The following is a 23,694-nucleotide window of genomic DNA, read 5'->3' as shown; positions in this document are numbered from 1 at the left end:
CTTTTTCTTTTCCATTTCAAAACGGTTGTTCCTAATATTAATTTCCCCAAGAGGGAATCACGATCATCAATAAATAAAGAATATCTCTTTTCCCCTTTTCATTTTCCATTATTTGCCAGCCAGAAACAGCGATAATAGGGTAACCAAAAAGGGCATTCTCGTAACTTCCATCCTCACTCCATCTTTTAGACTCATTTTTAAAGGATAGCTATCTCCGTCATTTCAACGCAGCTTCACCCAAACTCAAACTCAATAATCGCTTTTGCGAGCAAATAATCGCTTTTCAGATAATCTCTCAAAACTTCAACCATGTCGTGGCAAACTTACGTCGATGATCACCTTCTCTGTGATATCGAAGGTAACCATCTCACTCATGCAGCTATCCTCGGTCAAGACGGCAGCGTTTGGGCTCAGAGTGCTAATTTCCCTCAGGTTTTCAATCGATCTCACTTCCTTTACCTTTTTTTTTTAATCCGATTTGATCGTAACGCGATTTGTAGTTTAATCGATTATTTGTTAAGCTGATTATTTGTTAAACTAATTATTTGTTAAATTGATTATTTGTGCAATTTTTGGATCTGTGTTCAATGCGATTGTGAAATTGAACTTCACTGATTGCTGTTGTTGATGATTGAAATTGGATCCGCATGCAACTGTTACATTTTTGGTGTTGTGAAGTATAATGGATGTAGATCTGTTTTTGGTTGAGTTGATCTGATTTTATTTGTGATATTTTGGTGTTTGTTTTGTTTAGTTTAAGCCTGAGGAAATTACTGCTATCAATAATGATTTTGCTGAGCCTGGGACACTTGCTCCAACTGGATTACACATTGGTGGCACTAAATATATGGTGATTCAAGGTGAACCTGGAGCTGTCATTCGAGGGAAGAAGGTAAATATACCTTTGTTTATTAATCATGTTTGCTTTAATTTTGATTCATGTTAACTCTTATTTGTTGTCAAGGATTTTGCGATTTTGGTCAATACTGGTCAATACAGGTCTTGTGTTGCGACCCTGAATGCGGTCATTACGGTGTGAATTAACTTGCCCATACCGTTTTTTCGCCGCCGTTTTGGTCGTTTCAGTTTTTGCGACGTTGAATATGGTCGCCGTGGTGTGAATTATCCTGACCATGCCGTTTTGTCGTGGCCATTTCTGTCGTTACAGGTGTTGCGACATTGAGCGCGGTCGTCACGGTGGGAATTAACCCGCCCATAGCCTTTTAAAGCCTTGTGTGTTCTAATGATCCATATCTATATGTTTTACATTGGAGTGAATCATAGTGTTGGTCCATTGAATTATAGTGTTTACAAGTTGGTCTATGAAATTATTAAATTGGCGAAAACATCATTGAAATTTTGAAAGATTAGATTGACAAAAGATAAAACATTCATTGAAATTGTATTTTATACTTCTAATCATTGCTACCCATAAGCTAAAATTCAAAATGCTACCATTTGATAAAGTGGGACTATGATGATAATTTACTATTTCAGAAATGTTGTCAATTTTATTTGTTTATTTCGGGAACTATTCTTAGAGCACCTTACAATTTCAGGAACCACAACAAAATCGGTTTCAGGAACCATATATTATTGTTTGGGCTTAAATCTGATCAGAATTTAACAGCCTTTTTATAAATATTTTAAATTACATTCAAATTTGAGTATTTATTAGGATTGTCCTGCATAAACATTGCATTCAATTGAGTATTTATTAGGAATGTCCTGTGTAAAACATTACCTTCAATTTTAATCTAAAATGTATATGGCTAATATTTTTGAATCAATTTTAAATTATGAACATCCGCCGTTTTTCTTTCTTAATCACTTCTTTAGACACTTTCCTAATGCTTTTTTGGCCATTATAGTTGTAATGTTTTGTTATTATCCCTCATTATCCAGGGTCCTGGTGGTGTTACTGTGAAGAAGACCACTCTGGCTTTGGTGATTGGTATTTATGATGAACCAATGACTCCTGGTCAGTGCAACATGGTAGTTGAAAGGCTTGGTGATTATCTCGTTGAACAGGGTCTCTAAGCCCCTCAACATATCTTATTACAGTTCATATTTCATTGGCTTCTGTACAAGGTTTTTGCGTCGATCTCGAATGGGATATGCTTGATTGCAGTGTAATAATTATTTTGGATATTGGGTCTGGTGTGGCGAAGAAGTGTTTGGTGCTTGAGAAATGATAACTATAATCTTTGTCTTTGTACTTTTTTTTAGTGGGTACCCTATACATTAAAGTGGTTTTAAATTCTAATGCTATGGTATAATGGTTGTGGCATATTTTTGAATTCTTTGCAGATTCATATCTATCTGGCAGAAAGCTCTCATATTTATATCCCTGTTCATCTTTTGTTTTCTTTTCTTAATGCAAATTATGTTCTTTCGGTTCTAAATGGGATTATTGTCTTGAATGCTAGGCTGTTGGTAACTTTTGTCTGTCTGTCTTTATTTCTGCTTCCTCGTCTTAAAGAGATCATTCGTGATCTCGAGCTTTCTGATTGGATAAAACATCATTATTGAAAAGTTGTCCTATCACATGGAGCTTGTCCTTTACTTGCTTTAAATCTAAGTTAGGAGTGTTATTTTATTATTATTATTTTCGGTATGTAAATTTAGTTTAGTGATGATAATTATTAGAAACTTTACACATAATTTATTGTGAGGACTAGGGTTTGAATTTTGGTGATGATGTTCAATTTAGTAATACCGGCTTGTTGTTGCGAGGACTAGTTTTGGTTGATTATTTTTAAATTTTAATCTTTCCGTCAGACAAAGAATTTATATTTTGGATTTATTTATTTTAAAAAAAGACATGGCTGAGTCAATAATAAGATACCGTCAATATGGGGGAGTTGGATCGAATTATATTTTGGCTGACTCACTATTAAAAAAAAAGTTGATAGTTTAGTTAATATAAATTTAACATGATACAAGAATTTTGTTTAGATAAAATAAGTATCAGCATGTCATTATAGAGGTAGTATTTCTTTTTATATGTAATGGAGGTCACTATTCATGAAGTTCTTCATTTAGAAGAAGAACTGTAACAGAAAACAAAGAAAAAGGAAAGCTAATGAAAATTGGAATTGAATTATGTTCAAGTCTGAATTGAATGAAGTTCAAGTTAGTTACAACAAACTTCGATCTATGGAAACTGGAATGGAATGAAGTTCAAGTTGGAATTGGATAAAGTTCAAGTTAGTTACAGAATGCATGTGAGCATTCTAACCAACGCTACCTACCAAATTTAACAACCTCATGTAAGAGCAAGTTAAGAAATGTACGTTCAGCTACAGAGATGACTTGTCGTGTAAGTTATAGGTTATGACACTTAAATTGGAAAGTTGCTTGAAATGTAAGATACAAGTTCAACACTCTCTCAAGTTAATTATGGTAGATGTCTAGTATGTTGAGCTTAGATATAAAACAATGGTAAGTTTTGGGTGACAATGGCTTGGTGAAGAAATAAACAATTTGACTTGGTGTGAATTAGAAGCAATGTGGGTGGCGACTCTGTGTATTTTGTCTGTTTTTGATATGCTTTCGAATACAACTTTGCTGATGATGTACAGACATTGTTTCAACTCTCAAACACCGGAGAAATAAGGAAGTTAATCCCTTGTCAACCCCTTTGAGCCTTTGAAGTTGGAGTTTTTTTTTTGTACGAAAAAACCCGCAATCTTAACCTGGGGATGAGTAGTTTTCAGTTTATTCATCTGTGCATTCAAATACAAGAGATTCATTCAAGATACCTCTTAAATAAGGTTTTCAATTACAAGTTTTTCTCCGCACACATCAAAGAAATGTTGGAGATGTGAATCGAAAGTCAATGATGGTTCACTGTAATCATTAAGCCAAACAGTCACTATCTTTCTAAAACACGTTTGTTGGTGTAATAAATCCAATATTCACTTGACCTTCAACAATGATAATTAACTCAATTGCATCAAGATGAGAGTGCAATGGTACTGTTCCATTTGCATCCAAATCTTCTCTTACTGTAGAGATACCAAGTCCATTAAGACCAGGTAATTTATCGACATTTACAAAGGTTATTCCGGTATTGAAATTTTCTGTCGGGTTTTCAGGTACAAAGCCAGAGAAGACAACATCATTGACGGTTACATCTTTCTCTGACTTGGACTGATACCCAGAAGGAGTTTTCGGGCGTGATAAATCTGCTACACATAAATCATTGTTAACAGAAGTAACATTGGGGATATATGATGGGAGAAGAACAACAAAGAAAAGAATAATGTGAATCTTCTTTATCTTCTAAAATTGGATGTGGGTTTTGAACCTTGGATTTTGTACTCGCAAGCCTTACACTCTCAACTTCACTACCCGCTAGGCCATTGCACTTATTCAAAATAAAATAATATTTACAAATATATAAGGGGTGGACAAATTTTGGGGTGCAACAACGTGAATATTTCTTTTGAATTCTTTTTTGAATAAAATGGTAATCAATTTCAAGATGTTTGGTTCTCTCATGGAAAACTGATTGACATCAACGTGTATGACACTTTGAATGTCACAATATAAAACTAGAGGTTTGGTGCAATTAACTTCTAATTCTCCAAGTAATGAAACCAACCATTGAAGCTCACAAGATGTAAAAGAAAGTGCTTTATATTTTGCTTCAGAGGAACTTCTAAATATTATATGTTGTTTTTTTCTCTCTCCAAGAACCCAAGGAAGAACTAAACAACAAGCAATAATCATTGGTAGATCTCTAGTGTCAATGCACCCTGCTTAATCCGCATAATTGAAATCAAGTAATTGGAGTTGTGCATCTCTTCTGAAAAATAAACCTGAACCATGTGAACATTTGGATGCTTTATGACTCTGCATGCAATTCATAATGATTAATGGTAGGTGAAGTGAGGAATTTGCTGAGTTGTTGCGTGACAAATGCAATATCAGGTCTTGTATTGGATAGGTAAAAGAGCTTTCCCACGAATCTTCTATAACTTGCAACATCTTCAAAGGGTGCTGATGAATCTTGGTGTAACTTAATTGAGGGATAAAGTGGTGTCTAGGCAGGTTTAGCTCTAAGAAGTCCTGCATCATGTAACAAATCAGGACAATAATTTCTTTGATACATGGTGAAGCCAGTTTTGAAATGAGCTACCTCAATTTCAAGGAAATACTTCAACAGGCCAAGGTCTTTAGTTTTTAACTGACTGTCCAAAATTTTATTTATTTTATCAAAATTGTAAAGGGAATTTCCTACTAGAATCACATTATCTACATACACCAAAAGAATTATGAAAGAGGAATCCTTGTGAAAAGTGAAGATACAATGGTTAGATGTTGATTGTTTATACCTTTAGTCATGCAAGACTCCTGTCAACTTCTCATACCTTTTTCTACTTACTTGTTTGAGAACATAAAGGGACTTGGGTAACTTACAAACTTGGTTTGGCTTAGGACTAGTAACACCTCGAGGAATAGTCGTATAAACTTATTTTTGTAAGTCCCCAAGCAGGAATTCACTCTTTATACCTAATTTATGTAAATACCAAGATTTGACGCCTGCTAATGTAAGGAGAACCCTTACAGTTGTGATCTTGGTCACATGTGAGAATGTTTCAAAGAAATAAATTCCTTCGACTTGATTATATTCCCTTAAAACCAGCCTTGCTTTATGCCTTTCAATTTTACTATCTTCCTTATGTTTTCCATTGTAAATCCACTTGTTTTCTATAGGTTTGATAAGAGTTGGAGTATCCATAAAAATCCAAGTTTTGTTTTGTTGTAAGACTTTTAACTCAACATTCATAGCCTGAACCAAACATTGTTGAGTGCTATCTTGATTATAATTGACAGGTTCATCATTAGTATTGAGGGACTTATCAAAGGTTGTGTATTTGAAATGTTAGCATATGAATGATAACGAAAGATAAGGTAGATAATACTTGAAGATTTTGATCTGACTGAATCCAACGAGTCAATGTCACCAGGTATAGGACATGGGTGAGTATGGTGTCAATGTCAATATTTGGGGAAGTATGTTCATGATTAGGTTCAGTATTAGTGACGATGCAAAGACTTGTAGGAATTTGATGAGTGGGATGATAATTGCAATGGAAAAGGTGGATTTATGTTGTGATAAGGTAAACATGTTCATGATAAGTTACACGTCTAGAAATGAAAATAGTTTTAGTGTTAAGATCAAGCAAAATAGCCCTTTGACACCTTGCTTATATCCTAAGTAAAAAGACTTTTAACCCCTAACATCCAATTTTATTATGTGATTTTGATGGTAGGGGTAGGTATCCCAAAATTTTGAGGTCATTAAGATCAGGGTGAGCACTAAATCTATAAAAATAAGGCGACATTTTTGTAAGATAGGATTAGAAATTCTGCTTATGATGAAAATGTCTTGCATGACTATATAAGATTATTATTGTTTTGGTAATTTTGATCGAAAAAGTAAATATCTTCCAACATTTAAAATATGTTGATGCTTTCTTTCAACATGACCATGTTGTTAGGAGAATATCAACATAACTAGCTTGATGTCATATTCCTTTAGAAGCATATAATTAAGACATTAAAAACTCAGGCCCATTGTCACTTCTCAGAATTTTGACATGAGTGAGAGAAAATGTCAAAAATGAAACATTTCATAGCATTTTTCACCTTTATTGGTACTAAAAGAAAATTTCAACTTTCTATGCCTAGCATAATGACATATATCATACACACAATTATGATCAACATTTACAAAGGGAAAACCTCTATGTAAATTTAAGAGTATGGTATTTGAGAGGTGTTTTATCCTGATAGAAACTCGTCTATCCTGAACCGTTATCAAAAGGATCAGATATGTGTTTAAACCATAACAAACGTATTTGACTGATGAGAAAATGAATCAATATGTTTTCAACAATAACGTTTTAAGAAAAACACACAATGATAATTGATTTCCAAGTAAATATTAAACAAAAACTTTACATAAGTTATTTGTCGAACACTTGGTGTGCAATCAATTCTTATCAGAATTTTTTTTTGGGTTTTATTGATATGAAAATCCAATTGCAATCATATAGATTGCAATCAACTTAACAGAAACAGTTTTAAATACTATTGACTAATAAATTATCTCAATATATTAATTGCACAATCAATGGATTCACAATTTGCAATGAAAGTATATATATATATATATATATATATATATATATATATATAGAGAGAGAGAGAGAGAGAGACAGAGAGAGAGAAGGATTTGTTTAGGCAATTCCCTAATCGGCCTTGCTATGGGTACGTCTGCCCCCAATTCCTAATGAAAATTAATCTTTGCAAATGTTGTTTACAAGAGAAAAAGTAGTAATCCAACCCTCCAAACCCTATGTTTAATGTTGATCTTATCTTCATATTTTCCCTTGATCTCGAGCTCGGTCAAGTAACTCAATACTTCCAATTTGATCCTCTAGTTACCACTACTCCTTCTACAAAACCCTTTTTTCCCGAAGCTTTCACTCAGTTGAATCTAAATTGTGAACTATTATGACCCAAGGTTACCAAATTGATCATTCGATTATCGTTACTCCTTTGATAGAAACATCCTTCTTCAAAGCTTTCACTTGGCTGAATCCAATTTACGAAATCTTCTGAAAAACCCCCAAATCAATCCTTGATCTTTGAGGAAAACCACAGCTGAATTTATCTTGAAACCCCCAAAGATTTTCTAACCCAATTGATTTCAACAAACCTAATTGGACCTTATAAAACTATTTCTTGATCACACAACAAAAATGATTATGTTAGTTGTTGTATGTATGCAATAAGAGAGGATGAAGATGAAGAAAAATTCTTTGTATATTCATGGTCTCAATCTTCTTTAAAATGATGCATGAATGCCTTTAGATATGTGTGTGTGTGTGTAAAAGAAGTAACATAAAAATTAGATATACAAAATTTTAGTTTTGGACATTTTAAGTTAGTGGGCATCAACTCATTCAAGTTGGGAGTCAACTCATTGGAGTTGGGGAGTCGACCGATGCTTCCTGGGAGTCGACTCCTAGACGTTGGAATTTTTTTTAAAGAAAAATGCTACAGAAAGAGTTGACCCACAACTCGAGGGAGTCGACCCATTCATTTTGTGTGTCGACTCATAAGGCCTATGTATCGACTCATAAGTGGCAAAAAAATTTGTTTAAAAATGCTTTCAGTGGGTTCGAACCACAGATCGAGGGAGTCGAACCATTCGTGTTGTGTATCGACTCCAAATGCCTATGTATCGACTCCTACTAGGCAAAGAATTTTGTTTTCATTTTTCTTCAAAGGGAGTCGACTCCTAACATGGATGTGTCAACTCCACACATAGTTTTTCATGAAAAATCATACTTTTGACTTATCCAAATGCTTTTGACTCGTTATATAAGTGTCCTAAGATGAAAGTGCATACCTAGACATAGAGAGATAAGGTCCAATATACAAATACTAAATACTACCTAGTTTTGACATCATTCAAAACATCTAAGAGAATAGTGCACTCACATTTGAGTCTTTCTAAGTGACTAGAATCATACAAAAGTAAGAGAGTAACTCTTAAGATTCTAAGGCAACTCATACACACAAAAAAATTCTTTTAAAACCTCTCTTTACTGAACAAAATCACCTAAAAATGTTTAGAAGGCCTGGTCAGTCGATTAGGGGACTGTTTAATTGAATAATACAATTTTTTTAATTGTCTAATCGATTAGATCATATGCATAATCAATTACATGATACTTAATCGGATCCATAATCAATTATGATAGTATCTTAATGATTGTTAAAGGCTTTATATCCATACCTTCCATTTTAAGCAAAATAATCAGTCAAGCCATTAAATCGGCCTATGGATTGTTTTCATTTTAAGCCAACTTTTCTCGTAATAAAAATTTAAGAATAAAATAATAAAAATTAACATTTATCAGAGTCTGGTTTCAATCCAGGGACCTGTGGGTTATGGGCCCACCACGCTTCCGCTGCGCCACTCTAATTTATTTGATTTTTTTTAAATACTTAGTATATTTCATTGAAAATATAGTTTTAGAAATGAATTGAAATTTTTCATTTTTTATAAAGACCTCGTATATGGAAAGAAGAAGAGATCACAAGAGGAGTGAGGAGATTATCCCAAAATTCTGTCAAAAGAATATAAACCTAAGAAACAAACGCTACGAAGCCTAATTTTTAAAAAGTAATTTCTAATATTCAAAGGTATAACGTCAAAAAAATGTAAAGAGAGTAAATGTGAGGCTTATACTAGAAAAAATTCGTAAAAATATTTCTTTTCTTATACATGCGAATAATAATAGAAAGTCATGATGTAATTAAAGTAGTGTAGGCTTTCCGTCTCTATTTTGTCTCCCAAGGCACCAAGGAGATTGACTTAAAAGCCCTAATTCTAAAAAGAAAATCAATTTCAATCCAAGCTTAAACAAAAAAATCATCATTAACTACGTCTATAGATCACAAGAACTCATTGAAATCAGCAAGCACATAATTACTCTACTCTAAGACAAAGTCTCAACAAAAGTTAAAGACACAACCCCCTAAACTAATCTTGAAAATCCCTCCATAAACCTTAGAAAATGGAATTTTAGCAAAAGGTCCATGAAAATTGTGAGCTATGTGTGGGAAGGTATGAGCTTGATGATCAAGATGTTGGTGATCTTCTTGGTGTTTTGATGATGACAAGGCTTAGACTTGTTGAAGTCAGTAGTAATATCTTTAATTTCCAACTCTTTGATGATGGTATTTTACTTGAAGACATATCAAGCTTCATCAAGCATGAGATTCGAGGTTCCAATTAAGTGCTTATGTGACCGGAGTTGTGAAAGAGAAAAAGTGTGAAATCTCGACTATTCGTGTCTATTTTAGTGACCACCATCTTAAGAAAATAGGAGAGTAACACTTAGGATACTAAGATAAGTCACACATACACACGCACGCGTGCACACGCACAAACACATTTAAAATACTTTTAAAGTCTCTCTTTACGAAACAAAATCGCCTAAAAATGTTTTGATTAGGTGGCTGCTTGATTAAGACAATTTTTTGAACTATCTAATCGATTAGATCATATGCCTAATCAATTACATGATACTTAGCCAAGTTCATAATCAATTTTGACATCCTTTTAATGATTGTTAACAACTTTATATCAAAACCTTTTATTTTATAAATGACCATTTATTGAATGTACATAATCGATTTGCTCATGAATTGTTTCCATTTTAAACAAACTTTTCTCTTATATGGCCTCTCCTAAGATATAAAATCAGTTCACACACAAAATCAATGTACAAGGAAAAACACAATTGCAGAGGTAACGGATATTTAACCCATAAAAAAAATTTGAACCATAAACAAACTTTTCTCTTATATGGCCTCTCCTAAGGTATAAAATTAGTTTTTTCTTGGCAAAGACCCAAAATCTTAATATTACAAAGAAAAAAGTTTAAAGAGAATAAATTAAATCTCGTTAACATTGCAGAGATAACGTATACTTAATCCATAAAAAATTAGTTTATTTTCGCAATTTTTATTCTTTATCTTTTTGCTTAAGTTTATTTTCCAAAACTTATCTTGTATTTATGCATATTTATTTCAATAACTCATAAAAACTTAATATTGTACTTTGATACTATTTAAGGAAGTTAAGAAATCACCACTGATTAACAAAGTTTTTTTTTCCACGCAATTGTTTTAACCGCTAAAAGAAATTACAATGGAAAGTTATTAGCCAGCCTATCATTGTATTAACTTTATTGTTGAACAACAAAATCATTTAAAAAGTATTATTGGGTTGTCGCTTTGCGGTTGTGTAATTGATTGCAGGTCGTCGTAATGTGAATTAATCACAATTTATTCTCTAATATAAAAAACGGTGATATCGGTATCGATATCTGTCAAAACCGTTTTGTTGCGGCCGTGTAACAGTTTAATATATATGACCTTAAGAGAGTGTAATAATGAAATGAAAAGGAAACAAGATACTGATAACAACATAAAATTGTTTAAGTCTCAAATTGTTATTATCTGCAACAACTCCCAATTAAGGGTTGCATTGTGGTAAATAAATACAGACGATATAAAAATGAAAAAAATGTAAAACAAAAACAAAGAATAATATCAAATTAATAAACTGATGTTGAAATCATCTTATGATCTGTGTTTACAGACCCTGATCAATGAGGTAATCTCCCAACCTCTCAACAACCATGTTGCATTGTCCAGGAGTTACAGGTTCCTCATAAACACCAAAAACTAGGGCTTGTCCAGTTTTCTTTATGGTGATCCCTCCAGATCCCTATCCATGCAATCAAATTATACCAAATCACAACACATTGTCATGTTACTCATCATCAAGATGCATTTGAAATTTGTGTAGTAAATTGAATAATAATAATAATAATATTTTACCTTCTTTCCGCGGATGACAGCTCCAGGCTCTCCTTGGATGACCATGTACTTGACTGCTGCAATGTGCAAGCCTGTAGGAGCAAGATGACCAGGCTCATCAAAATCTTTCATGATATCATTGTTCTCTTGAGGCTTAATCTGTAAAAGAATCACCAAAAAAATTGATCATTCCGCTTTCGCTTTATTCAGACACCGGACACAACACAGATACAAAACACAGAATGATGATGAATATACCTGAGGGAAGGAAGAGCTTTGAGCCCAAACAGAACCATCATGGCCAATGATAGCAGCGGCAGTGAGATGGTGTCCGGTGCCATCAATATCACACATCAAATGGTCATCAACGTAAGTTTGCCACGACATTTTTACCTTAAAAATTTTGTTACTTTTGTGTTCTTGTTGTGTAGTGTTGTTAGGTTACGTTTGTGAGCTATAGATATAGTTTTAAATAAGGGTTTGATTGGAATTAAATGATAGGTGAGGGATGATGCACGGTCTACCGTTGCTTTACCTCCACTCAATTGTTGCCACTCATTTTCATTCTCCTTCATTTTAGGACTTAACTACTCTCTCTATTTACTATATATTCTTGTTCTAATTTCCCCCAAAATAGATCGTAGATGAAGAGCATAATTATTACTCAATAAAGGGGAAAAAAAAGTTTTATTATAGCAATTTTGTAATATATATAAATATATATATATATATATATATATATATATATATATATATATATATATATATATATATATATATATATATATATATATATATATATATATATTGCTTGCATATTTATAAATATTGCTATGAAATTTAAAAATGAGATGAAAAACCATTATTTTAAATAGTAAAATATCTATAAGTGGGTGGATTTCTTGAGACTATCATGATATCAAAACTGTTTTTCTTTTTCTTTTTTTAAAAAGTTTAATAGTGAAATTCACCTGCACTAAATTTTTGAGGATTCTCAAGATACATATTTGAAGTCCCAATATATTTAAGGATAATTAGGACAGTTCAAAAAATTTTAAAATTAAATCTAACGCAAATTAAATTGAATTGAAGTTAAAATAATTGAACATTTATGTTTTATTAGTGAACCAAATATAAAGCACAAATAATTTTATCAAAACTGAATTGAAATTGAACCCGAACAAAACTAAAATTAAAAATAAAAAAAATACTAAAACAAGTTAAATTTTTTATTAAAAAATTGAAAAATAGTTTACGATTTGGTTCGGTTCGCGGTTTGAGAAAAATTGTCTTCTAACGGTTCAAAATTTTAAAACGGTAAACTAAACCAATGATTTTGGTCTGACTCGGTTCTTAGTAAATTGAAACGATTCGGATCGGTTCGAGTAAATTTTTACTATGATTTAGTTCGGTCGGTTCAGTTTTCTCATAAACTGTTCCATGAACAATCCTAGGGGCAACCCTACATATATTAAGACATGACACAATGATACCTTGTTTTAGTTTGGCTTTCGTACTAGTAAATGTGATTCTTTTTCATTCATCTACTAAAAATTGTTGAGAATAATAAGTGAGTTGGAAACTTTGAGAAACAAAGTGTGGGGAAGTTTCACATTATTAGAAAAGTGGAAATTTGAGCATTTATAAGTGAAACATTCCACACACCTATCATCTTAAATTTTTGGTGAGTATGTGGTGTATCTCTGACAATGTGTGTTGTTCATAAAGAAAGACCCTAAACTAAACATGCTCCCTCATTCTGACCTTCGAATTGATGCTCCAATAAAAAGATACCACATTCATGTATTCGTTGGTTTATGCAATTGATATCATCCCCACGAGCAACACTACTCAACTCCTTACATCCATAGTCACTAATCTCAACTCAAGCTTTTCTCTCAAAGAATTAAGTGATTTGTACTACTTCTTAGATACTTAAGTAAACTGTACTACTTCTTAGACATTGAATTTAAACTTCGACGTCTATTCCTCTCTCAAGGAAAATATATAAGGGATTTATTGGCCAAGACTAATTTGCATAAATTTAAATCTCAACCCTCACCAATGATAGACAGTCCCGAGCTCTTAAAATAAGGGTCTGAGACCTTTATTGATCTTATTCAATACAAGTCTATTGTAGAAGCACTATAATGTGTCATCATTACAAGATCTGACATTTGCTTCTTGTCAATTAGATCTGCCAATTTATCGTACGTCAACTTGATTCACATTGGCAAGCAATCAAGATAATCCTATGTTACCTCAAAGGCATCATTCAATTCGGTCTTCTTCTCAAACATGACTGATGACATGTTATTATTGCACGTCATTTAGTAAGAAAACTCGGACAATCGGATTAAAAATGAGAAAATTATAAGCAAAAGTGTAGAAAAAACATGGAAAAGTTACAAACAGTGAAGAAAAGGAATTAGTGTGAAAATTGGAGGAATAAAAGGAGCAGAAATACGCTGCAGCTATTGGAATCCACGCGGCCGTGCCACCTCATAACGCGACCGCGTTTCTGCCATCAATACTCAATACGCTCGCGTTGCAACTCAGCATGACCGCGTTGTTGCTCTTTCCTAACACACTTTTTGATGGCTTTAAAAGGAAAAATAGAGGAAGAAAAGAGTGTTTCGATTTCCTAGACAAAAAAGTGCTATATATGGGCGATTTTGGAGCTTTTTAATGCCATTGGAGCGATTAGAGAGTTTTTTCTTAGGTGATTCTTCATGATCTTCGAATCTACACTTATGATAATGATTTATTTCAACATGAGTAACTAGATTTCTCTTAGTTTGTGTTTTATTTTATGATGAACCTATTTGTATTTGATTGGGACATATGATCAGATAATCTTGACTCTTTGTTATTATTCAGATATTGATTATGCTCATTGCTTATTGTTTGTTACGGCATTCAATTTGATTTGGATAAGTAGCGACTATTGACCCTAGGGTTATTTATCTAAATTACTTTAATTGTTAAATTCTCTAATTGATTAGGGATGGTATAATCAAGAATTGTGGCTTATAGACTAACGTGTTTTGTTGCCTAGTTTAACGATACAATTGGTCTGAGGGATCGGTTGGGGAATTAACGCATAGGCTAGTGAGTTACACGCCAAGGGACTAGGTATTATGGTAAGTTAGTATGTCGTGTAACTCTGTAGTCATTGCATGTCTGTTGACGAGTGTTTCATAGATTAAATTAAAATATGGGATTCTAATAATATGACTTGCTTGCCTTTCTCATCGTTGTTATAAAAATATTGCTTGTGTTTTCGACCAAACAATTTTGAAACCACCCCCCCCCCTCGGTTTATTGTTTATACTGACATCACCTTGTTCTAAATTCACAATCCCTATGAAGACGAATTTATTTTTATTATTTCAATTATAATGATAGTACACTTTCTAGTAAATTGTCATCAAGTTTGAGGCTATTGTCGGGGATTGATGATATTTTTAACAAGGCATAATGTGTGAAGTAATTTCTTTTCAAATTCGTTTGTTTTGTGTTCGGAATTGTTTGTCTGTATTATTGTATTGAATATTTAGTTGTTAAGTGTTTAATTTTCTGTTGGTATAGTGTTGCTAAGGTATTTTTGTTTGTGTTTGTGCGATGTTCGAATTCGACTTTTCTTCTGTGGGATTTTTTTATTAGAGAGAATCAGTCGTAAAAGTAAAAAAGATGGTGATTCCACCACAACAGACATTGGGAGATTACTTTAAAAGAATCAATACCAGACATATATCACGGGAACTCAACTGGAAAACCGGGTGACATTTGATATCATAAGCTTCGTATTGTCAGGATTACGAGATAGACAATTTGATGGACAAACCATCAAGGATTTGTGGGGCCATTTGACTAGGTTCTATGAAACATGCTTAATGTGAAACCCAAACGAGGTCATTGTTGATCGAGTGAAACTACATTTGTTCGGTTTCTCTCTGAATGATAAGGCAAAGGAATGGTTGTTATGTATACCAAATGTTCCTAGGAAGATATTATTCAAATGAGCAGTTTGTGGAAAGAAGAACTACAACCACAAATTTTAATCATGACAATATGAGTCACTTAAAGAGGCTTGGAGAGACCAACAATACTTTCAGGTGGGTAATAACCCTAATTTCCAAAGCAGTCAGGAAATTTCACCTCTAGAAGAAGCACTGATAAATTTCACGCGACCCATTGAGTCAAGTTTCGATAAAATGATTAAGAGTCAAAGAGAGATCAATCAAAGCCAAAACACCATAAACCAAAGTATTGTATCATCAATCAAAAGTTTGGAGATGCAAGTGGACAGTTGTCACAACAAATGGCAGTCTAGAGTGTGTCCAGAGGTGGCCAAAAAGAGTGAAATTTGTTAAAACCTTGTATTAAGAAATTGTTTTATGCTAGCTAAATCCTAGGGTAGTTGTAAGGAAAAAGGATTCTAACAAAGAAATAAATTATGTGGTAGTTGGAAAAACATTGAAAAAGAGTTAGAAGTTAAGGAAGAATATGAGGGAGAAAAAAATGAGGAGTCTATATAAGAGGAGGTGAGAGGGTATACTCTTGATCAGTTTATAGACAAAGACTCACAATGGATAAGGACTAAAAAGAAAATCTTGAATGATCCCAATCAAAAACTTCCATACTACATTAAACCACCCTACACATTTTAAAGAAGAAGGAGAAGCAAGAGCTTGAAATATAGTAGTATAAGAAGTTTATGGAAATGTTGAGAAAGATACAAGTCAATATTCCATTTTGTGAAGCTCTCAAACAAAGGTCGACTTACGTAAAGTTCATGAAAGAGATTTTGTCGGGAAAGAGGAAATTTAAAGAGGATGAGAACATAATTTTAGTAGAAAAATGTGGTGCTATCATCCAAAGGAAGATACCTCTAAAATTAACGGTGGTCGACTCATCATTCCTTGCATAATCGGTCCACTGACTGTAGGCTAAGGTGGATGGTTTATTATTCCTTGTTAATTTTGTGACCTTGACATGCCTGAAGATGTTAAGACACCCCTCATTCTAGGGAGGCCATTTTTAGTAACATATAGAGTACTTTTTGATGTAGAACTTAGATAATTGATATTGCGATTCAATAAAAATATTGTCTTCAATGTCTTTAAAGCCATGCGACGTCACAAGAAGAGTTTGAAATTTTATCAAATTGATGTGGTAGAAGAAAGTGTGCAGAAGATAATCGATACAGAGACATTGTTCCTTCTGATGGATCTGACCATTATGAATTCAGTAGAACAAGTTGAAGATGAATATGAAATAGATATAGTAGAAAGGTTACTTCAACTTCAAGCAACACAAGATCAGAACAACAAAGTCCAATTTCAGAACCACGAGATCCATGGTTGAAAGAGCTACCAAAACATCTGAAATATGTCTTTATCAAAGCTCAATTTTAGCTGTAATTAGTAGTTCTTTATCAAAACTCGAAGAAGAAAAACTATTGAGAGTTTTGAGGAAGAACAAGACAGCATTGAGGAGCATAAAAGATTTGAAAGGTATGCCTAATGCATCACAAAATTAAGTTTGGAAAAAGAGTTCAAGCCTGTAGGGCAACCACAAAGATTAGGAAAGAGGTTTTAAAATTGTAAGTCTGTGATCGAATACCACAAATATCCTTCAAAGAAAAAAATAGGACAATTTACTTATCCACCCCGAACCTTCTTAGAAACTTGCGCGGAATTCCTAAAAAGCCCCTTTATTTCAGAAGTGCATCTCCGAAGACATCTTGTTTCTCAAAAAAAAATGTGTTTTTGGGAGATGCATTTCCGAAAACTTTTTTTTTGATGATTGTCTGAATTCAAATCTTTCATACTCTGTACTTTTGACCACGCTCAATTTCTTCAAATCTGATTCTACTTCTTCACTCAAATATTCTACCCTCTTTTTACCACACTTCATACAAAAACAAAAACTCTTTATCTCAGTTCTCCAATCAAAACAAAAATCAAATACAAGCAAACCCCTAAATTAAAAACCGAGGTTCCCAATCAATTCTCAAGATTTAATACAATACACAACCAAACAACAAAATTAACATAACCGAATAAACAACACTACCGCAATAGAATCAACGTTTATGCTATTGACAATTTAATCATATCCATGGCGCAATAGTATTCATCTTCGGAAATGGGGGTTTGGAAAATGCATATCCGAAAACACCCGTTTTCGGAGATGCATCTCCGAATTCTGAGAAAATAAGAAAAAGAGGTGACTTTTTTCAAAAATACATCTCCGAAATCAAAGGTATTATGGAGTTTCCAACAGGGGTTCTCCCCCATTGTAAAAAAAAATGCAAACTCATAATATCATTAGCCTAATGTAACAAAGCTTCATGATATTTTATTCTAGTTCAATCATGCACATTAGATTTGAACCTTTTAGAAGAATAACGTGTTCAAGAAAATTTCTTTGACAGTCAGTAACACCCACTTGATATTCCGATCCTAAGTCTTCATTGTCTTAGAAGCCTGCACTGCTCAACAGTGATCATCACCACATGACAAGTAATATAAAATAAAAAATGTCAACAAAATATAAAAGTTATACTATAAAATAAAAAATAGAAGACGGTGCAATCTCTTTAAACCAATTGAATTGGTAAATGTACAAAGACATGATAAAACCCTTGACTAACCCATGAAAACTAATTTATTTACAGAATAAAATTTCGATCATTAAGTTATTAGACAAAAAGAGTACACCTTGTCACGACACACGCCTTCACAAGCCAATACTTGTTATGAATAAAGAAAGTATACGCCTCGGAATACAATTAAGAAGCCTATTGAGCAATAGGAAAATATATATGTAATCTACAACCAATGAATTGACAAACATTAACTATAAACTCAACCAAAAAAAAAAAAAATTATCCTTTAAATTAACAGATGGAAAAAAAGTTTTAGAGCTTACAAAATTATATTGAATTGTACCCAAACAACTATATGCAAATCCAATTTAAGTATTTTACAATGAAAAGAAGTTTGATCAACAAAAAGGTAAGAAAAATGAAGTAAGACAATTATTTGTATGTAGCAATTTTGCATATGCATTGATCTGACTTAATTTTCTTAAACATCTAGAGTTTGGTGTGGGCCATGCAAATTGCGGAACCGACTTTAATACTACTGAATATAGAAGTAATCAAGATTAACATTTGACAACTACTAACTTCACAAGTTTTTTTCCTAGTGTTTCTTACAAGTAAAATTTTCCCAAGATAACTATTCAAATTATATGGCTCCCCCAAAAGAAAGTTTGCTTTTCAATGAACTGTCAAGGTTCATACAGAGTGTTCTCATTCAAATTCACAAGGGATGTTTAGTTCCATATGTCAGTGGTGAAACAACTTGTCAGCAAAGTTCACCCTCTTTCTTTACTGCATCTATCCATTAAGTCGGTAGGATCTTCCCCTGAAAACTCCTGAAGTGCTCTCTGGTTGGACATTGTTAACAGGCTGGCCACGAGTATTTTGTGGTCCTCCAATTCTCCATCTTGCAACCACTTTGTGTCTGGAAAATACCAGTTAAGGAACACAACAAAACTAGCTAGCAACTCTTGGTCAAATTTTGTGTTCTACAAAGTTAGAAGTCATTCACCAATTTAGGAGTAAATAGAAATTTCAACTTTCATGATCATGAGTAAAAAAAGGATACACCCACATTGGAGTCTTCAAAATGTTTTTTCCACCTGCTAATGGATGCAAGACTGTCAAGAAGTAGAAAAGATGTCCCGCAATGATACCTAACAGATCAGGCATTATGCTAGAACCAAAAAGGACATCCAAAGCAAGCATCGTCCACGGAAGATAGAAGGCCTGAAAAATAATTTAACATTTAGTTCCTATATTAGACAAAGATATGCTTCATCTAGCTCAAGTAATGTAAGCATAAAAACTAGGATAACTTTATTAATATTAAAGCATACCTTAAGTGAAACAAGTCCATAAAAGCTGACTACGGCATTTGGAAATTCTCTACTCCATACATAAAGGAGCATAAAAACAAGCGATACTCCCAAAAACGCGGACCGAAAAAAGGGGATTACGATTACAGACAAAACCTAGATTGCAAAGAAAAAAATATTAGGGCACTGAGTAAAAAATGAGACTGAAGAAATGAGAAATCAACCAAGAATGGTAACAGTTTGTTTCATAAGTTAACTTTTCTGAACTCCTTGAATGCCTTTTTTCAATCAGTGAAGTTGTTTTATATGAAAGATTCAAGCCATCATTTATACCACCTATCCTACCTAACCGGCTTTTATCTTCCTTAGTCTCCCCCTCCCATAGATCACAAATCCTCAATCACATCAAGTCATATTCCCAAATGCTAATAATCTTTCACTTACCATCAGCCATTTCTGACAATGAATCAGTCATTGTTCTCTTAATAAAGCCCCATCATGCATAGTTTTTTATTTACCATCCTCACAAGGATCATCACCCATCAACCCCCGCAGTGAAAATTTTCCTACTAACTTTGCATAAATCAACCACATGCAGAAGTATATCACTACATATATCTATAGTTATCCCAGTATTGAACATACATGGAGCATCTTCCACAGGAAGGATGGCCAAATGATGAAGACAGGGAAAGAAAAACATAAAATTAGAACAAGCATAGTGTTTCCTCTTCTTTTTTATCTAACAAAAAGTGTGTAGCCTTTTTCTTTCTCAAAGTGATAAACATGAGTCGTGTAAGTAGATACTTCAAAATTACACTTCCAGCATTTTGAAGGAAAAAATATCACATAAATACTCATTGAAACGATATATAGAGGATCTCAGATACCAATAGTGCAAATGCTCCGAATATCATCATCCACAAGAAATCAGCAGTTCGTCTTTCAAATGGCCCCTTCTCAAGTTGCATACCGTACCTTATTCTGTTGATTATGGGATGGGAATTAGTTCAAGTTAGGTAAAAGTGAAAATTGCACGTTATTTTTTAGTAACTTACAGCATTAAAAGATGAAAAGCAAAACTGATGGAGAATCCACCGAGGAAAAAGAAGTTTGTGACCAGCCTCCAAACCTACAGATGATGTGATGATGTTACAAATGTATTAAATAGTTTGACTGGAAATGAAACACTCTAAAATCACCACAAGAGGTTATTAACGGCATGTAAAACTTCCGCTGACTACTTATTGACCAATATAATTCCCGGTACAATTTACACTAATACATTTTCTCTGTCCATATCTACAACCTATGTTCTGCCAAAGGATTAACCTTTTTGCTCTTGCAACCTAATGAAAACCCTGCTGCATCCCCTGTATCTCACCTCTTTCTAGAATAAACGATCAATTTGATCCCTAAACTATCAGTCTCTCTCCAACTTAGTCCCTGAAATATAGAAATATAATACCTAGTCCTTGAAGCTCATAAGTCATAATAGTTATACTAACCACAGATAATTAAGACACAAGCGAGAAGCAATGGTATCTGTCATGAAGTCGATTGGTTACTTGGAAAGAGGTTGTTTATGCAGTACATGATATTGATATACAAATACAAATAACAACATAAATAAAGAATAATCTTTTTCTAATGAAATCTTGTTATCCGGCCTTGCTACCGACCAATCCAAGCGACCGATCCACCGGCCACTTGTGGGGAGCACAATCAAAATTCTGTATGGCCCAACCCAAGAATTGTTTGCATCTAGATCTTGAGAAGAGCACAATCTCATGAGTCATGACCCATAGTTTCACCATTAGGTCAACCCCTAGCGGCTAAATATAGAATAACCTTTTCTATAATGATCCGGCCTTGCGACCGACCAATCCACACCTTAAGAAGAACACAGAGTCAAGACCCAATGGTCAACCCCTGGGGTTACAGCAGTAGTGTTTGACAATTTGGAGGTATTATTACAAACAATGTTCGATGAAATTTGGCTAATAATGAATGCAAGAAATGAGCTAAATCATTCAACACTTTGTAAAACCAAGTACCAACGATCTTAATCATATGAAATTCTAACCTGAAAACGATAGAACACTTGTCCGAATATTAGTGCAATGTACTGTGGTTTATATAATCCAAGTTCATACGCTACGGTAGCAACGAAACAAGCTGTTCCATAAGCCTTGGTTATAGGTGGAAGCGATTTGTAAAACCTAACAAAATACGAGTGATGATTGAATCAGCGATTAAACTTTCAAGTTTCAACAACAAAATTACATAGAAATGATGAAGAAAACGAAATTGGAAACAATGTGACGGAGAAGATGCGATTCTAGGTTACGAATTTGAAAAAGATAGCGTGATTGAGAAACTTACTCGCCGGGAGTAGTCATGGCGTTGCGATGAAGATTGTTGAAACGAAACCCTATTTGGTAGTTGAAATGAGAGTTCTTAAATTGTTTCCTAAAGACCCAGAAGGTTCTACACCGGTTCGTGCACGCACTTCCCTCGCACGTGCCTACAAAAGCCCCTAAGTTAGCACAATTTTATTTGGGCTATAACTATAGTTTAACGAAAATTAAACCCTGTACCCCTACGTTTATCCCAATACCCCTAAAAAAAAAATTTGGACAAATTTACCCTTGTATAAATAGTAAAAATTACAAAATTTTTCACTTTTTCACTCATTTTCACAGTTACACAGCGTTTGAGAAGAGGGAATTTTTTTTAGCCAAAACCGGATAACCCAGCCTCGTCAGTTCCGGTTCACATTTCATTTAAAAAGTAAGTTTTTCAAAAAAAAATCTCAGCCGGATAGCCCAGCTATGGGGTTTCCGGTTCTGTTCGTTTTCTTCCGTTACCAGCCGGATAACCCAATGATGGGGTTTCCGGTTCCTTTTTTCTCAGCCGGATAACGAGATATTTTGCCTCACAAGTATCCAAATCTCTCACTCAAAATTCGGTCCTCTGTATCCTCTTCTTTCTCTCAAACACGCTCTGCTTCAGAAACCACAACAATGGCAACTTTCCACCTCTCAAAAAACGGCCCTCTCACGATTTCTCTCCTTGATTCCGTTCTCTCGGCTTCAAAACCGAATTCCTCCCTCTGCCACTTAAATCTCTCACGCTCTTGTTTCAACAACAACAATGGCAGCTCACATCTCTCTCTTCTAAATCTATTTCTCTACTCCTATGAACCGAACAACAACAAACAATTCAAAACCTCGGTTTCGCGAAAAGCGCAAAAACAACGACAACAAAACTCGTTTCATCTCTCTCAAATCGGTTCGGTATGTTTACAGCAACAACAACCACGATGTTTACAGCAACAACAACAGTTAATGGCATGATAAATTGCAACACAACAATGGGAAATGAATATAGTTATGAAATCATCAAGCAACAACAACAAATACTACAAGAACAAGTGCAAACAACAACAACAAATCGATAATAATTAAAAAGGAGAAAGAGGTTTTGAGGTATTATAAAACATGGATCTAACCGCAAACCGGAACACCCACCCCTGGGATATCCGGTTGCGCAAAATTGAAAAAAACGAACCGGAACACCCACCCCTGGGTTGTCCGGTTTTGGATTTTACTAACCGGAAATCTGCATTTTCGGATATCCGGTTTAGGCAACGTCACAGTCTCCGTACAAACAGTAAAAATGAAAAAATAAAAAAAAAAATAAAAAAAAGTTAAAAGTAAAAAAAAAGGATAAAATTGGAATTTTTTTAAAATTGTAGGGGTATTGGGATAAACGTTGGGGTACGGGGTATAATTTTCTAGTTTAACCGGGGTTGTTTACTATTGGGCTTTTAGAAAATATTACTTCATAAACACCAAGGAAAATGCTCTTTTCACTTTTAAGGGTGTGCTTTACAAGTGAGACGCTTCTATTTTGTCTCAAATAAATGTCCGGAAATTCACTTTCGTAAAACAATAATAAAAAGGGCTAATAGTAATTCACCCTCCTTAATGTTAACGAATTTTGCTTTTCCCCCTCCCTACCTTTTAGCAACGGTTTTTTCAAAAAAAAAAAAACGTTGCCAAAACCTACCTTTGACAACGGTGGGGGGTAAACCGAAACACGCTCATATTACAGGGGTAAACTACTATTAACCCTAATAAAAACATGGAATCTTTTTTACCTTATTAATACTCATATCTCCTATATTTATCCCCTATCCTTTTAATTTTTTGCAACCCATAAACACAATCACATTCACTAGCGTAACGACCCCTCGAGGATAGGCCTGGTGATTCCCAGTTTTTACACAAGAACAATTCATTTACACCATTTGTGAGAATCAAACCAAACTATTTCACT

General features: G+C 33.8%; 4 protein-coding genes across 4 annotated transcripts; 1 reads left to right on the top strand and 3 right to left on the bottom strand.

The window, feature by feature from the left end:
- Window positions 1–210: 210 nt before the first annotated feature.
- LOC131603805 (profilin-1) lies at window positions 211–2,290 on the top strand. Its single transcript, XM_058876241.1, has 3 exons — window positions 211–432; window positions 755–892; window positions 1,906–2,290. Exons 1-3 carry the CDS (start codon window positions 310–312, stop codon window positions 2,038–2,040), a joined length of 396 nt encoding a protein of 131 aa, XP_058732224.1. The 5' UTR covers window positions 211–309; the 3' UTR covers window positions 2,041–2,290.
- A 1,595-nt stretch (window positions 2,291–3,885) lies between these two features.
- On the bottom strand, window positions 3,886–5,082 carry LOC131605972 (auxin-binding protein ABP19b-like). The gene is made up of 2 exons (XM_058878259.1): window positions 4,827–5,082; window positions 3,886–4,190 (listed from the first exon to the last, which is right to left on the bottom strand). Exons 1-2 carry the CDS (start codon window positions 5,080–5,082, stop codon window positions 3,886–3,888), a joined length of 561 nt encoding a protein of 186 aa, XP_058734242.1.
- Window positions 5,083–11,061: 5,979 nt separating this feature from the next.
- LOC131608149 (profilin) lies at window positions 11,062–11,862 on the bottom strand. Its single transcript, XM_058880081.1, has 3 exons — window positions 11,677–11,862; window positions 11,440–11,577; window positions 11,062–11,326 (listed from the first exon to the last, which is right to left on the bottom strand). Exons 1-3 carry the CDS (start codon window positions 11,803–11,805, stop codon window positions 11,192–11,194), a joined length of 402 nt encoding a protein of 133 aa, XP_058736064.1. The 5' UTR covers window positions 11,806–11,862; the 3' UTR covers window positions 11,062–11,191.
- Window positions 11,863–18,559: 6,697 nt separating this feature from the next.
- LOC131603804 (derlin-1) lies at window positions 18,560–21,889 on the bottom strand. The gene is made up of 7 exons (XM_058876240.1): window positions 21,736–21,889; window positions 21,437–21,572; window positions 20,409–20,482; window positions 20,241–20,334; window positions 19,372–19,506; window positions 19,101–19,261; window positions 18,560–18,956 (listed from the first exon to the last, which is right to left on the bottom strand). The coding sequence occupies exons 1-7, from the start codon at window positions 21,750–21,752 to the stop codon at window positions 18,830–18,832; spliced, it is 744 nt and encodes a 247-aa protein (XP_058732223.1). The 5' UTR covers window positions 21,753–21,889; the 3' UTR covers window positions 18,560–18,829.
- Between the last annotated feature and the right edge of the window lie 1,805 nt (window positions 21,890–23,694).

This window comes from Vicia villosa, linkage group LG5 (genome assembly GCF_029867415.1).
Source record: "Vicia villosa cultivar HV-30 ecotype Madison, WI linkage group LG5, Vvil1.0, whole genome shotgun sequence".
In the NCBI taxonomy this organism is placed as follows: Eukaryota; Viridiplantae; Streptophyta; class Magnoliopsida; order Fabales; family Fabaceae; genus Vicia; species Vicia villosa.
Note: the sequence above shows the minus strand (reverse complement) of the source record. Positions and strands in the feature narration are given on the sequence as shown.